Source organism: Hyla sarda, chromosome 2 (genome assembly GCF_029499605.1).
Source record: "Hyla sarda isolate aHylSar1 chromosome 2, aHylSar1.hap1, whole genome shotgun sequence".
NCBI classification, from domain to species: domain Eukaryota; kingdom Metazoa; phylum Chordata; class Amphibia; order Anura; family Hylidae; genus Hyla; species Hyla sarda.
Genome location: NC_079190.1, coordinates 102,568,015 through 102,584,380, shown reverse-complemented (window position 1 = coordinate 102,584,380; position 16,366 = coordinate 102,568,015). Strand labels below are relative to the sequence as shown.

Here is a 16,366-nt window from a genome sequence, read left to right as displayed (position 1 = left end):
GAATTCCATTATTACATTGTATACTGGGATATGAAGACATTATTACATTGTATATAGAGATATGAAGGGGATTATTATATTGTATACTGAGATACAAAGGGGATTATTACATTGTATATTGAGAAATAAAGGGGATTATTACATTGTATATTGAGATATAAAGGGGATTATTACATTGTATATTGAGATATGAAGGGGATTATTATATTGTAAATTAAGAAATAAAGGGGATTATTACATTGCATATTGAGATATAAAGGGGATTATTACATTGTATAGTGAGATATAAAGGGGATTATTACATTGTATATTAAGAAATAAAGGGGATTATTACATTGTATATTGAGAAATAAAGGGGATTATTACATTGTATATTGAGATATAAAGGGGATAATTACATTGTATATTGAGAAATAAAGGGGATTATTACATTGTATATTGAGATATGAAGGAGATTATTATATTGTATACTGAGATATGAAGGGTATTATTACATTGGATACTGAGATATGAAAACATTATTACATTGTATATTGAGATATGAATGGTATTATTACATTGTATACTGAGATATAAAGGGGATTATTACATTATATACTGAGATATGAAGACATTATTACATTGTATATTGAGATATGAAGGGCATTATTACATTGTATACTGGGATAAGAAGACATTATTACATTGTATTTTGAGATATGAAGGGCTTTTTTACATTGTATACTGGGATATGAAGACACTATTACAATTAGTGTTGCTCGCGAATATTCGCAATTCGAATATTATTCGCGAATATCGCATATTCGCGAATTCGCGAATTTCGCGAATATAGCGCTATATATTCGTAATTACGAATATTCGTATTTTTTTTTTTTCACAGTACACATCACAGTGATCATCCCTCTCTGCTTCCAGCTTGTGTGGTGTAAAGAAGGCTGTAATACTACTGTGTGAGACTGGCGTGCGAAAATTCGCATATGCGAAAATTAGCATATGCTAATTTTCATATTCCTAATTTTCGCATGCGCGTATTTTCGCATACGCAAAAATAAAACGAGGATATAACGAATATGCGAATATTCGCGAATATATGACGAATATTCGTCCATATATTCGCGAATATTCGCGAATTTGAATATGGCCTATGCCGCTCAACACTAATTACAATGTATATTGAGATATGAAGGGTATTATTACATTGCATATTGAGACATGAAGAGCATTATTACATTGCATACTGGGATATGAAGGATATTAATACATTGTATACTGAGATATAAAGGGCATTATTACATTGTATTCTGGGATATGAAGACATTATTACATTGTATACTGAGATATGAAGGGATTTATTACATTTTATACTGAGATATGAAAACATTATTACATTGAATATTGAGATATGTATGGTATTATTACATTGTATACTGAGATATAAAGGGGATTGTTACATTATATACTGAGATATTAAGACATTATTACATTGAGATATGAAGGGCATTATTACATTGTATACTGGGATATGAAGACATTATTACATTGTATACTGAGATAAGAAGGGCATTATTACATTGTCTAGTGAGATATGAAGACATTATTACATTGTATACTGAGATATGAAAACATTATTACATTGTATATTGAGATATAAAGGGAATTATTACATTATATACTGAGATATGAGGACACTATTACAATGTATATTGAGATATGAAGGGTATTATTACATTGTATATTGAGATATGAAGAGCATTATGACATTGTATACTGGGATATGAAGGATATTAATACATTGTATACTGAGATATAAAGGGCATTATTACATTGTTTACTGAGATATGAAAACATTATTACATTGTATATTGAGATATGAAGGGCATTATTACATTGTATATTGAGATATTAATGGTATTATTACATTGTATACTGAGATATAAAGGGGATTATTACATTATATACTGAGATATTAAGACATTATTACATTGAGATATGAAGGGCATTATTACATTGTATACTGAGATATGAAGGGCATTATAACATTTTATACTGAGATAAGAAGGGCATTATTACATTGTCTAGTGAGATATGAAGACATTATTACATTGTATACTGGGATATGAAGACATTATTACATTGTATATTGAGATATGAAGGCATTATTACATTGTATACTGGGATATGAAGGATATTAAAGAGTACCTCTCATCAAAAAAACTTTTTATATTTTATAGTTCAATATCTCTAGATTGATTTTCTAATTGGGTTCTATTTAAAAAAAATGTATGCTTTTATGTGTTTTTTGTGTTTAAACTTTTGTCCACTAGGGGTCTCCCTAGGAGTCCTTTTTTCAGTGATTTCGGACTCACGCCGGCCCGGCGGCTGAGTCCGAAATCTCATACTCAGCGCAGCTCCCCGCCTTTCAATTAGACAGGCGGGAGCGAGCGCTGTGTGCGCATCACTGCAGGATGCACTCCTGACTCTGCCGGCCAGCGGGGCTGACAAGGAGAGCCGGCGCCTGCTGGCTGAGAGTCAGTTGAGCGCAGCTCTGTAAGATTTTCCCCCATATATTTTATGTATATATGCATACAGCATAGAGGAAGAAGGGCGGAAGCCGCCCGGCGAGGCCTCAGATGACATCGCACCTGCCGGTCCCCGCCCACTTCCTCCCTTCTCAGACGCTCCTCTCTGAGCTACCAAAGATGAACATAAAAAGGTAATTTTAAGTGGTTTTTAATTCAAATAAACGCTAGGGATAGATAGAGTTAGAGACTGGGACAGATGGAGAGGGGGATTAGGGAAAGTTTAGTTGATAATAGGTACTCTTTAATACATTGTATACTGAGATATAATGGGCATTATTACATTGTATACTAGGATATGAAGACATTATTACATTGTATACTGAGATATACTGGGAATTATTACATTGTATACTGGGATATGAAGACATTATTACATAGTATACTGAGATATGAAGGGCATTATTACATTGTATATTGAGATATGAAGACATTATTACATTGTATTTTAAGATATGAAGGGCCTTATTACATTGTATACTGAGATAAGAAGGGCATTATTACATTGTATACTGGGATATGAAGACATTATTACATTGTATATTGAGATATGAAGGGCATTATTACATTCTATACTGGGATATGAAGGCATTATAACATTGTATACTGGGATATGAAGGGGATTATGACATTGTATACTGAGATAAGAAGAGCATTATTACATTGTATACTGGGATATGAATGGTATTATTACATTGTATACTGAGATATGAAGACATTATTACATCATATACTGGGATATGAAGAGCATTATTACATTGTATTCTGAGATATAAAGGGCATTACTACATTGTATACTGAGATATTAAGAGCATTATTACATTGTATATTGAGATTTGAAGGGTTTTATTACATTGTATACTGGGATATGAAGACATTATAACATTGTATACTGGGATATGAAGGAGATTATTACATTGTATACTGGGATATGAAGGAGATCATTACATTGTATACTGAGATATGAAGAGCTTACATTGTATACTGAGATATGAAGGGCATTATTACATTGTATATTGAGATATGAAGGACATTATTACATTGTATATTGAGATATGAAGGGCATTATTACATTGTATACTGGGATATGAAGAGCATTATCACATTGTATAGCGGGATATGTAGACATTATTACAATGTATCCTGAGATATAAATGGCATTATTACATTGTATAATGAGATATTAATGGCATTACTACATTGTATACTAAGATATGAAGAGCATTATTACATTGTATACTGAGATATGAAGGGTATTATTACATTGGATACTGAGATTATGACGGCATTATTACATTGGATACTGCAATATAAAGGGCATTATTACACTGTAAACGGAGATATGAAGGGCATTGATACATTGTATACTGGGATATGAAGACATTCTTACATTGTATACTGAGATATAAAGGGCATTATTACATTGTATGCTGGGATATAAAGGGCATTATTACATTGTATACTGGGATATGAAGAGCATTATCACATTGTATAGCGGGATATGTAGACATTATTACAATGTATCCTGAGATATAAATGGCATTATTACATTGTATAATGAGATATTAATGGCATTACTACATTGTATACTAAGATATGAAGAGCATTATTACATTGTATACTGAGATATGAAGGGTATTATTACATTGGATACTGAGATTATGACGGCATTATTACATTGGATACTGCAATATAAAGGGCATTATTACACTGTAAACGGAGATATGAAGGGCATTGATACATTGTATACTGGGATATGAAGACATTCTTACATTGTATACTGAGATATAAAGGGCATTATTACATTGTATGCTGGGATATAAAGGGCATTATTACATTGTATACTGAGATATAAATGGGATTATTACATTGTATAATGAGATATAAAGTGGATTATTTCATTGTATACTGAGATATAAAGGGGATTATTACATTGTATACTGAGATATAAAGGGGATTATTACATTGTATACTGAGATATGAAGACATTATTACATTGTATATTGAGATATGAAGGGTTTTATTACATTGTATATTGAGATATAAAGGGCTTTATTACTTTATTTTATTTACATTATTTTATAGTGTACTGAGATATGAAGACATTTGGGGAGATTCATTAATCAGCTTGTAACCTTTATTGTCTGTTTTTTCCCCATAACAGCCAATCACAGCTTTCATATCTTTACGAGCTCTTGTAAAGTGAAAGTTGAGCTGTAGTTGGTTGCTTTCAGAAAATACAGGCAATTAGGGTATCAGGCAGATTGATAAATCTGGGCCATTTTTTCATTGTATACTGGGATCTGAACGGTATTATTACATTGTATACTAAGATATGAAGACATTATTACATTGTATACTGGGATATGAACGGTATTATTACATTGTATACTAAGATATGAAGACATTATTACATTGTATACTAAGATATGAAAACATTATTACGTTGTATACTGGGATATGAACGGTATTATTACATTGTATACTGGGATATGAAAACATTATTACATTGTATACTGGGATATGAAGACATTATTACATTGTATACTGGGATATGAAGACATTATTACATTGTATGCTGGAATATGAAGACATTATTTCATTGTATACTGAGATATAAAGAGCATTATTTTATTGTGTGCTGGGATTTGAAGACATTATTTCATTGTATACTGAGATATTTTTGGTCTTACAACTAAGGGGAAGATTTATCAAAACATGTCCAAAGGAAAAGTTGGCCAGTTGCCCATAGCAACCAATCAGCTCAGTTCTTTCATTTTTAACAAGGCCTCTGCAAAGTGAAAGAAGCAATTCAATTGGTTGCTATGGGCAACTGGGCAACTTTTCCTTTATAATAAATCTTGTTTTTGGCTTGAAAACAACTCAACATGGCTGAACATAACCTTGTACTGAGATGAAACATCATCACAGAACTGATGGAAAATGGTTTGTCAACAAAAGTAAAATCTGTGCTCGGCATTTTTTTCAAATCAACTGGTACCAGAAAGTTAAACAGATTTGTAAATTACTTCTATTAAAAAATCTTAATCCTTCCAGTACTTATGAGCTACTGTTATGATTCACAGGAAGTTCTTTTCTTTTAGAATTTCCATTCTGTCTGACCACAGTGCTCTCTGCTGACACATCTGTCCATTTCAGGACAGATGCTTCAGCAAATCCCTATAGGAGCAAATCCCTATAGAAAACCTCTCCTTCTCTGAACAGTTCCTAAAACGGACAGAGGTGTCAGCAGAGAGCACTGTGGTCAGGCATAAAGGAAATTAAAAAAGAAAAGAACTTCCTGTGGATCATAACAACATCTGATAAGTACTGGAATGATTAAGATTTTTTTTTTTTTATAGCAGTAATTTACAAATCTGTTTAACTTTCTGGCACCAGTTGATAAAAAAATAAATAAAAATAAATGTTTTCCCGAGTACCCCTTTAATGACTGCAAGGAAGTCTTTACTTTGAACTCCTCACAGTGCCACCTAGTGGTGAGAGTTTGAACAAATTCTTCTCACATTTAGGTTTTTCCATGCAGGTTTTGAAGTCAAAGACAGAAATAGATCACAAACAGAGAAAATGCATATATGAATGGCTAAGAATTTTCCTGTTTTGTTTTCAAATGCTGAATTAAAAATGCACAACTGACAGGAAACAATTCAATAATATTAAATATTTGCTAAACGTTACATGGGTGACATTTTTAACAGCCGATATTCCCCAATAATAGGAAATTATATTATTGGTGGTTTTCCTAATCATGAAGTGGATTTTGGAATAGTGGAGATTGAATATTGCTAACCAACTCAAAGTACTATATGGGCCCAGATTTATCAAACTGCGTGAGAGAAAATGTGGAGTGATTTCCCCACAGCAACCAATCACAGTTCAGCTTTCACTTTACCTCAGATCGTTAGCTGAGCTGTGATTGGTCGCTGTGGCAAAATCACTCCACTTTTTCTCTCACACAGTTTGATAAATCTGGGCCTATGTATGATTCAAATATTTCTATAAAACATGTCATGTTAAATTACTTTGTAGTTTACTCTACAAATCCTAGTCTTAGAGCTGACATCTTCCAGATCCTATATCAAGATATAGGAAATGTTTCCTTCCCTGCACCAGAGTAGCAAAAGTGCACATTCTTTTTGCAAGCCCTGCTTTTGGGCAAAAAAGTTGCATATAAATGGAGCTTGCACATTTTTGCACATTTTTGCCATTTTTCACTGGTGCCAAGAATGAGGAAGCCACCCTATGTTTGTTTACTTTATTCATTTATATCTAGGGCGGCCTATGCTTACCCATGTAGCTACATGCCTAACTTGTCCATATGAAGCTGTATGTAGCTTTATTCAAACTTTTGAATAAAGTAATCTGCAAAGTTATTTTTTAGTAAGTATTTATTGCAATGGCCCCTAAATCTAAATAATACATTATCATATGTTTTGTAATGTTGTTAATATACTTTGTATAAAGCATATATTTTAGAATACAATTCTTTTTTTTTCTGGTAGGTTTATAACAATATAAACCAGTGTGTAATGGTTTAATGTTTTTGTTTTTCTGTAGTATTCTGTAATATTATATTTTTCATTATAGTGCTAGTCAGAATACAGACACAATACATGTTGGTCATATATGGCGTCATGATAACATACACCAAGGATGGTCCAGCCTATTTATTTGAAAACCATTAACACTATCTTTGTGCCAGATATCACAAAGGAAGCCCACATGCATATTTTACACAAACTATGGAGCCTGGTTATAAACATCAGGCGGTAAGGTCTCAATAAGTCTCTTCCATCAGTATTACTAATATCCTTAGGGTCCTGATGGGGATTATTTTACAGTCTAGATATAAATATATGACAACATTAGGTGGATACATTTCACATAAGGTGATTCTTGTCTGTATTGTGTCAGCACAGGAGTCATGTGTGAGTGGTATTTTTTCTTTGGCGGTATAATAGAAAACATAGGGACATGTGGACTGCATCTCAGTCTCTTGCATTACTAGTATAGATTATATTTTGTATATTTTAAATGTTATAATGTGATTAATTTGGAATATTTTGTGTTGTATGTATACTTCCCCTTACATGAATTGTTCTTTGGTTGAAAATTTGTGTTTCATAATTTTTTTGTATTTAAATGTATAAGTTTACACATATAGACATATAGGTTAATTTTTTACTTGTAACAGGGCAGACTATCATCTTTTTTTAATTTTTATTTAGTATTACTGCCCTGAATGTGAAATTCTGCCACATTCTGCTGTAATATGGTAAGCACCATTACTATTCCTTGCAGACAGGGCTGGGTTGTCGATAGATTTCTATTATGTCTTTAATATCAGTATAATATAAATATAAAATGCCAATGCAACCTGTCACCAAACAACCATGTTACAAATTTTGCAAAAAAAAGTTTTAAAAGTGCAAATCGATGCTGTTTGCTGTTACATTTTGCAGAATAGCTGGTTGTGTTCAGGTTCTAGCCCTGAGATAGTGTGGGCATCTCTTTTGCATGTCTCTGATGTTGGACAGTCATCTACTTGTACGGTGTCCAGCAAAATAGGAAAAAAAACCTTTCTGGGCAGAGAAGATATTTTGTGTCAGAGGAATGCAAACAAACTGAAGGATTACAAAGAGTGACTGTGTACGAGGTACTTGGTAACAGTGAAGCCTTTCAATGCTGTCAGCTTCATTTAGAGATGTAGAGCAAATGTGCTGTGTGGATGTGAGCCTGGGATGTGAACTCTACACACTGGTGACAAAGGTTGGGCGTTAGTGCTGTGCCTACTTACTCCGCCAAGGCCAGGGGGTCCGGGAGGTCCAGCTGGGCCAGGGGCTCCTGGGTTTCCAGGAGTACCGGGTTCGCCATCTCTTCCACGGGGTCCGGGTGCACCCTAAAATGAAGACATAAGATCGGTACATTACTTTTCCATGTACATCATTTTGACACTTTGATTTCTTATGACACAAGATACTCTCTAGACATACAAAATGGACACATTATATTCTCGATTTATACAATGGATGCTTTCTAGTTACATATGTCAGAAACATTATTTCCCAGACATTTGATGGATACACGGAGGAGACATTCATTCATGAAAAGAGGGCACCCTATGGTACCACCAACAAGTAAAACATTTACTTTTATTGATTAACAAGATTGGCTTTGGCTTGACTATATTAGCTACTGGCTGGTTTCTTGGATTTTGCCTATGTGCACTGTTCCTGCAAACCTGCATTAGTTTTCATTCATTTTACTGTTCTCCATTACGTCAAGTCATACTATACCTTGCTGCAAGTTAACTTCTTACATAAATTTTACTTACTTTTTCACCTTTATCTCCGCGATCACCTCTTGGTCCTTGTTCACCAGAAGGTCCCTGATAAAGCGCAAGAAATATATTAATATCATTTTGATCAATATTTGATATGATTGATTTAATCAATTCTTTTCAATAGGTTTTCTATACCTGTGGCCCTGGAGGTCCTCTTGGTCCTACAACCTGTCGTATTAAAGAAAGACAGAATATAATGTGAGGAAAAATAAGCAATTATTACATACAGTATAGTAATAGAGCAAATCTGATTGTTTTATTTAACTCTGCAGACTTTATCTTCAATTCTATAGGAAAATACATGTGCAGATAGATGTATGGATAGATAGATAGATAGACATACAGATAGAAAAATAGATAGATACATAGACCGACAGACAGACAGATAGATAGACATACAGATAGATAGATTGATTGATTGATAGATAGATAGACAGAAAGATAGATAAATAGATAGACAGACAGATAGATAAATAGATAGACAGAGACAGACAGACAGACAGACAGACAGACAGATAGATAGATAGATAATTTTCAGAAGTTGGGCAGCACTTGATTATTGGTACTGGTGGTGCAGGCTATAAATAGACTTGGTCAAACAGCCCCAAAAAGATCCAAAAAAGCTAGATAGATAGACAGACAGACAGACAGACAGACAGACAGATAGATAGATAGATAGATAGACAGATAAAAAGAGAGAATGAAAGAGATGTGAAATAGATAATGGTAGTTTAAAAAAAAAAGATAGCTATGAAAAACATAAGAGATAAATGATAGATAAGAGATAAATATAAGATAGATAAAAAAATAGATAGATAATATAGAACAGATAAAAATAGATAAACAGATAGATATAAAGTTGATAAGAGGTAAATAATAAATAGATAGGTAGAACTACTACTATCTAAAAAATGATCTATGTACTTACATCTTTAATATCACCGGGTTCACCTTTTTGACCCTAAAATAAAACAGATATAAAAAAATACATTAATGGTCTCAGATGTTACTTTTATGCTATACTGTAGTACTATAGTGTGACATATAGCTTTTTTTTTTAGTAGTTCTGAGCTATGTTCACATATGAGCCTTATTTTTAGCCTTATTTTCAGCTTTTTTTAATTTTGCCCACACAGTTTTTCCAGCAGGTTTTTGCTTCCAGTTCATTCAGCTGTTTACAGCTCAAAACAAGGCTCAAAAAACAGTGCGTGAACATAACCCTAAAATTATTCTACTCTTATATGTTAATGAATATATATGTATTTATATGTATATATATATATATATATATATATATATATATATATATATATGTGCTGTAGGGTAGCACATGACATGTACACAACACTTTCTACATAGGTTATTTTTAACATTTAAATTTCTTTTGTTGGTAATATTCTATGATGTATATAGCCATTCTCATAAGAAATAGTGTAAACAAATTACCTTTGCTCCACCTTGCCCTGTTCATTGGAGGAAAAAGTAAAAAAAAAAAAAAAAAAGGATAAAGATTAGCTGATAGAAATTCAATGGCCAATTTTGTGACATAAAAAAAAACATAAAAACAAATGTACACAAAATAGACTATGAATGAACACAGAGCACAGAACAGGCAAACATAAGACACATTGAAGGCCTTCTTCCCATGAAGAAGTTGTGTGTTAAATCACATGACATAGATCTTCCTGTACTTGAGGCAGAGTTTCGATTGGCTTGTCTGTCTCTGTCTTGTTACAGCTCATTTCTACTACCAGTTATCCCCAAATTCAGTGCAAGACAGCTATATATCTATCCACGAGAAGAGCTCTTCTTTATAAAGAAGAGGGTTAGCAAATGTTGGGAACGTTTTCACGTGTGTGGAAGACAGAATTAGTTACGGAAGAAATGATTCTGGACATGGGTTAAGACACGTTAATGAAGACTGCACATAGCAATGCGGATCTTACAGCCTGTTCGATATCCTTGAGGACGCGTCTCAGCGGCCACAAGAGCTTATCATCCGGCAAGACTGCTGTTTATAACCGCATTGCTATGGGTGCAGGACCAGTCATTATAAAGCGGAACCTCATCGGTGCTTTGACTTCTGCCTCTTTGAACAGAAAATTATTGTTTTTATTTCGTCTTTTATGTGGAGCCTCAAGCGGTTAATATGAGTCTTATATTTTTAGTTGCACATGGTCTGTTCAGCGGGAGCTTCCAGATTGACTGCCAAAGGAAACCGCAGGCGTGTAGACACGTGGCTTCAACTCGAGGCAGAAAAAGGACACATAACCACTCCTCTGCTTGTGATGTCTGTAATAAAGAGGTATCAAGGCTTTGATGTCTTGTGTAGTACTGTAATATAAGACAAGCTATATACATATATATTATCAAGGCAGAAGTCTAAGCAAGAAGGACCCTTAAATGCAGCAGGGACCTATGGATGCCCAGTCTGTTAGGGCAGTTTTTTCCAAGCAGTGTGTCTGCGGCTGTTGCAAAACTACAATTCCCAGTATACCCGGACAGCCAACGGCTGAGAGTTGTAGTTTTGCACCAGCCAGGGACACACTGTTTGGGAAACACTGTGTTAGGGAATGGGATGTTAGCCATAGGTTTGCACAAGTAATTTATTTATGACACACAAATAAATAAATTACGACCACTGCTGGAGGAGGTCTGCTCAGTAGGGCAAATGGGGCAGCACTCTCCAAAGGGGATTTCAGCGTTAGGGCAGTCTTTATTTTCCTCGCAGATTATCTCGTCACACAGAATAGTCCCAGTGTCACAGACACAGATTTGGCAGGGTTCTGGTTTCCACACATCTTTGTCACTATATCTCTGCCCATCCTGTACGCAGCTCCCTGCATCCACTGTGCCAGAGGGTAATAAGCATAAGCAAAGGAAGAAGATGCAAAAAAGAGAGGAAGCAGAAATAAAAAAAAAATGCAAAATGTCACACATTATTCATATACAATTGTCATATATCGCAACGGGTTCAGATACACAAGTAAATATATATATACATGGGTGTGTATGTATATATATATATACATATATGACATATCGGGAGAGCCAAAAGAAAGTATGTTTGATAAATTATTTATTTTTCTCGATTAAATTTCTTTTATATCAGTATGAAATATTTCATACTACTGGTGATGTGATGATCCATTAGTAGGGTAGTCATTATATTAAAAAAGATGCAATGTTAAATATTACCAGAAGGGGGCAGTGTTGAGCCAGACAGATGAAGGTGATCTGAGTTCAGAAAATAATGGGGCTGCTTGGGGTAAGAGGGAGGAGATTGTCCTTAATACAAAGTTTTTTGGCTTGAGATATAGGAAGTTGTAATATAATGTTACAACATGAACTATGGCGGATTGTTATTAACAGCAGGTTTCTCTAAGGTCATTCAGTGGAAAGTGATTTTATATCGATGTCCATAGAAGTATTTTGTCCAAAGTATCTTAAAATTGGGATAATTTTCTTATGCTGCAAATAAAATGTATTATTCAATGTAGACATAAAGTTAATAAAATATATATATATATATATATATATATATATATATATATATATATGATCATGCCAATAGGATGTGATTAAATAAGTGCTGAGGAAATAGGATGCGTATTTGTATAACTTATATTAAAAGCAAATAAAATAACTGTAAACAATATAAAATGACAGAGAAGTATCTGGTGGGCCCAGTGCTCCTCATGATCTATGTTACATTATGCTCAGGCTAGCTCCCTTTGGGTCCCTTGCCTAGCCTTGGGTAGCCCAGAGGACCCTTAATGAATGGGCCTTTCTGTAAAATACACAGAGGTTTCAATTCACATTTCACTGTCGGGGGCCAGTTTAAATAAATATGGGCAGCATTTCAACTCCATCTGGAAACCATTGCTGCCAATCCTCCTAGTGCAAATAAACTATCACAATAGTCTATTGGGGTCTTCAAATGAGGCCACATCTTTCCACTGTATTGACATATCTTAAAGGCTCCTCTGCACACACAAACATGATAGAATTCCCTAGAACATTAGCCCTTGTCAATATTAGCATAACCCTTTTATTTAGATGTTAAATTTACCTCTATACCAGCTAACTTTGGGCCCTCATTTGCCTGAAGGGTTAAATCACGCTATAGATATCTAGGAGGCCAATATTTTAAGTCTCTGCAATATTATATATTTGACACCAAAACTTGTGATACTAAGTTAGGCACAGCAATGCATCTATATACATTTTACTGGAAAATATTGAGTCGTTCTGTCTGGCTACTACAAGTTTTCATGCACACATTTGCCCTTTTGCAGATGTCAGACAGAAAATAGGAGCTTTCTTTAAGGAATGGAAGAATGATTCCAACAGAAAAATGGCAAAAAGTCAAGGGAACATGCCTTTTTCATACTAGCAGTGCAATGGATTTACAATCTGTAGTATGCAAAGACTTAAAAGGCTCGTAAAGGATTTTTTTTTTGTACCATTGGGGACCTGCCCAAGCAAGTTAAAAAATTTCTGCTAAGAAATAAAGCTTCAAGCATTTATCTAGGATTGCCCAGTCGCTGAAATAGCCAGGTGTTTTCTCATATGTTCCATCAAATTTGCCAGTTTTAACTATTTTTTAAGTAAAACCGATCCCTTATTTTAGCTACATGATCTAATTCAGCGTTTTATTCTGGATATTAAATATTATGAAGATTTGGGATACTATAAAATAATATTTGTGAATACAAATGAAGATGTGAATTATAGTTTGAGGGAAATAAAACTGTGGCATAAAACTGTGACTTAGTGAAGCTATTTTAAGGCCCCTTTAGAATGAATTTGTGTGGCAGGAATGCTTTTCAACATTCACACGGCCTCTTTAGGGAAAGTTGCTTTTTTTTTTCTATCCTTAAATACTGTGAGAGATCAGTTACTGAAAAGAATGCAGCTTTTGTGCCGAGTGCGTCTAGGACTCTAACACCTTGCTTAAGTCAGACTAATGGAACATCTCTAGCTATGGCATGGGTTTAAAGATTGTATTGGGAATTGCTAGTTAAGCAATTCTCAGATATTCCTTAAAGCTGTGACACTTCACTTTTAAGGCTACTATACTACAGGACAGGCTTTTCCTATCAATCAGGGTTAACATTTGCAGCCCTCAGTGGAAGCTCAAGAATTTCTCTGTCTAGCAATGTGTCATTAAGTCTCAACTATTGCTATTTCAGCTGCTTCTCCCAGGTTAGAGCTTCCCCCTATAACCTTAATATTTAGGATTCAGGCTATTAGGTAAGTGGGAATCTTTACAAGCTCTAAGTGATTTAGAAGTGACTGTACTAGCTCTAAGCTGAAGACACCACAGTATTCCGAAGCTGCTACTTGACTCACATATTGTGAATTCATTGCATATTTATACAGCACTACTAATATTCCACATTGCATGTGCCAAATATAAAGGGGGACTTGTCTGGATGCTGTGTCTAGTAGGGATGCAATAACCTTGAAATTACATTTACACTCTGTAAAGAATTACAATTGGTTACCCTTGAGCTACAAAGAATAGATGTCAGATATACAGGTGAGATTAACCCCCTACCTGCTGGATGAAAAGTCTCAGTAAGTAGAAAGGTTAGTCTCAATTCCCTTATGCAACTGCAAATACAAGTCTATAGGATAAATTCTATCATTGAAATAATAAAAAAGAAAAGGTTGTCACTTACGGATGTCTTCCTGTTGGCATCTTACAACTGCTAATAATATCACTTGTGTGGCTGCGAACAGCACTAGTGTCCTTGAATCCACAAAGTTAAACATGTCTAAATGTTAGACATGCAAAAGCTTTGTGGGAAGAAGTGAAGAAGAGAAGGGGAGGAGAGGAGGCTGACTGTCCCCAAAAGTTATCTTGTCTTCATACAGCCGATTTCTTGGGAAAAGAAGGAGAATCCAGTACCAGGCCCCAGCAGAAACTTAGTACTATCTGCTCTGGGCCAAGGTACTGAAGTTATAGTCCTGACTGCCTTGAAGTCAATGTATATGCCCACATCTTAGTCCTCCCCTGCCCCCAGCAGTGCTGAAATCTGAGCCCCTCCACTCCTCTCTGCCCTCTCCCCATCCCACCAGACCCCTCCTTCTCCTGCAGGGTCCCTTTGCTAGACTTGCCACACTCTGTCCCCCTATCTCCCTCCCCTCTCGGTGTCTCAGCCTCCCCTTCTCTGTGTCCTGCCTCCCCCCCATCACCTACACTCTTTCATTTCTCTGTCAAGGAAAAAAAAAAAGTACCACTATTTAGAAAGAAGTAGAGGAGGAAAAAAAATCCCAGTTTGCTAATACAGGACCCCTATCCTCAGTTTGCTGAAAAGTTTGCTGGGAAGTTCTGGTGCAGGAGAAACTTTTAGTTGTGTGAGAGGTGATCTGGGGAGGTCTGGCAGGTTCTTACGGTTCTTGAGATTGTGAGGCTGTGGATGGTTCCAGCTCTCTCAGGTGGCTCTGGGATATAGCACTGGTCACAGGCTCAGGGCAATGTATGAGGGGGTTAGGATTCTTTCTGTTCTTTCATTGCACTTATTTTTACAGACACTTTCTGGAATATTTTTAGATGTAGCTGTCATTTGTATTTTCAGGTATATTTCAGAAGAATAACCATGGGTATTTTCTGTTATGAAATTTTAGAAACAAACATTAACTTAAGTATTATTTTAAAACATATTTTAGAATTATCTGTCCATCTATCTATCTATCTATCTATCTATCTATCTATCTATCAATCATCATATGTCTATAATTCTGAAGCTCTATCTATCTAATCCATAGTTCCAGTATTACATGAGTATGTATGCATTGGTGCACATTTAACTTTATTTTATTAACACCTAATCTTACTGTCTATACAGATTTTATATTGTTTGACTGCTGCATTGGTTTGTTTTATCCTTGTTTGCTTCTTGTCTTTCTGCATGGATGTTACATTTTGTCAATGATAAACTATGCATTTCATCCTTAAGTGACTTTTATTTTATGACTGTTACATTGTATTAGTGCTCTGCAGTATATTTCTTTATATGAATGTATATTTCTTTATATGAATGTTTTATAATATGATTAATTGATGATGTATTTATTCCTATTGATATTGCATTTCATCAACGTTGCATAGTTTATTTCCTTTCCTTATTTGACTCTTTACTAGGACACTACATGACATAACTAATGCATATTTTATCCTCCTTTGAGTCCCATTTCTTTACATAGATGCTACATTGTATCACTGCTGCGCATTTATGTCCTCGGGTATGCATTACATTGTAGCACCGCTGCACAGAATTCCTTAAGTGTGATCAGAGAAGTGTAACTGACTCATGAATGATCTTTCTATTACATCCTGCACATTCTAAGGCATGGGACTGGTTTTCAGTGAGATGCTGGGGCTGGCCAGGTGGTCCTGCTGAATGAGATCTATGTT

At 34.8% G+C, this 16,366-nt stretch overlaps 1 protein-coding gene across 2 annotated transcripts in view; it reads right to left on the bottom strand.

Annotated features, from left to right (window-relative positions):
• The window catches only part of COL2A1 (collagen type II alpha 1 chain), a 55,289-nt gene extending 40,272 nt beyond the window's left edge, over positions 1–15,017 (bottom strand). The window contains exons 1-7 of one of the 2 annotated variants that reach the window (XM_056562739.1): positions 14,628–15,016; positions 11,580–11,789; positions 10,387–10,403; positions 9,869–9,901; positions 9,076–9,108; positions 8,932–8,985; positions 8,395–8,496 (exon numbers count right to left, since the gene is read on the bottom strand). In XM_056562739.1, the coding sequence (XP_056418714.1) occupies positions 8,395–8,496; positions 8,932–8,985; positions 9,076–9,108; positions 9,869–9,901; positions 10,387–10,403; positions 11,580–11,789; positions 14,628–14,721 (543 nt within the window). In that variant the 5' untranslated portion in view covers positions 14,722–15,016. Of the gene's footprint in view, positions 1–8,394; positions 8,497–8,931; positions 8,986–9,075; positions 9,109–9,868; positions 9,902–10,386; positions 10,404–11,579; positions 11,790–14,627 lie in introns of both variants that reach the window. The other variant, XM_056562740.1, reaches the window with a different exon arrangement.
• Positions 15,018–16,366: the final 1,349 nt, after the last annotated feature.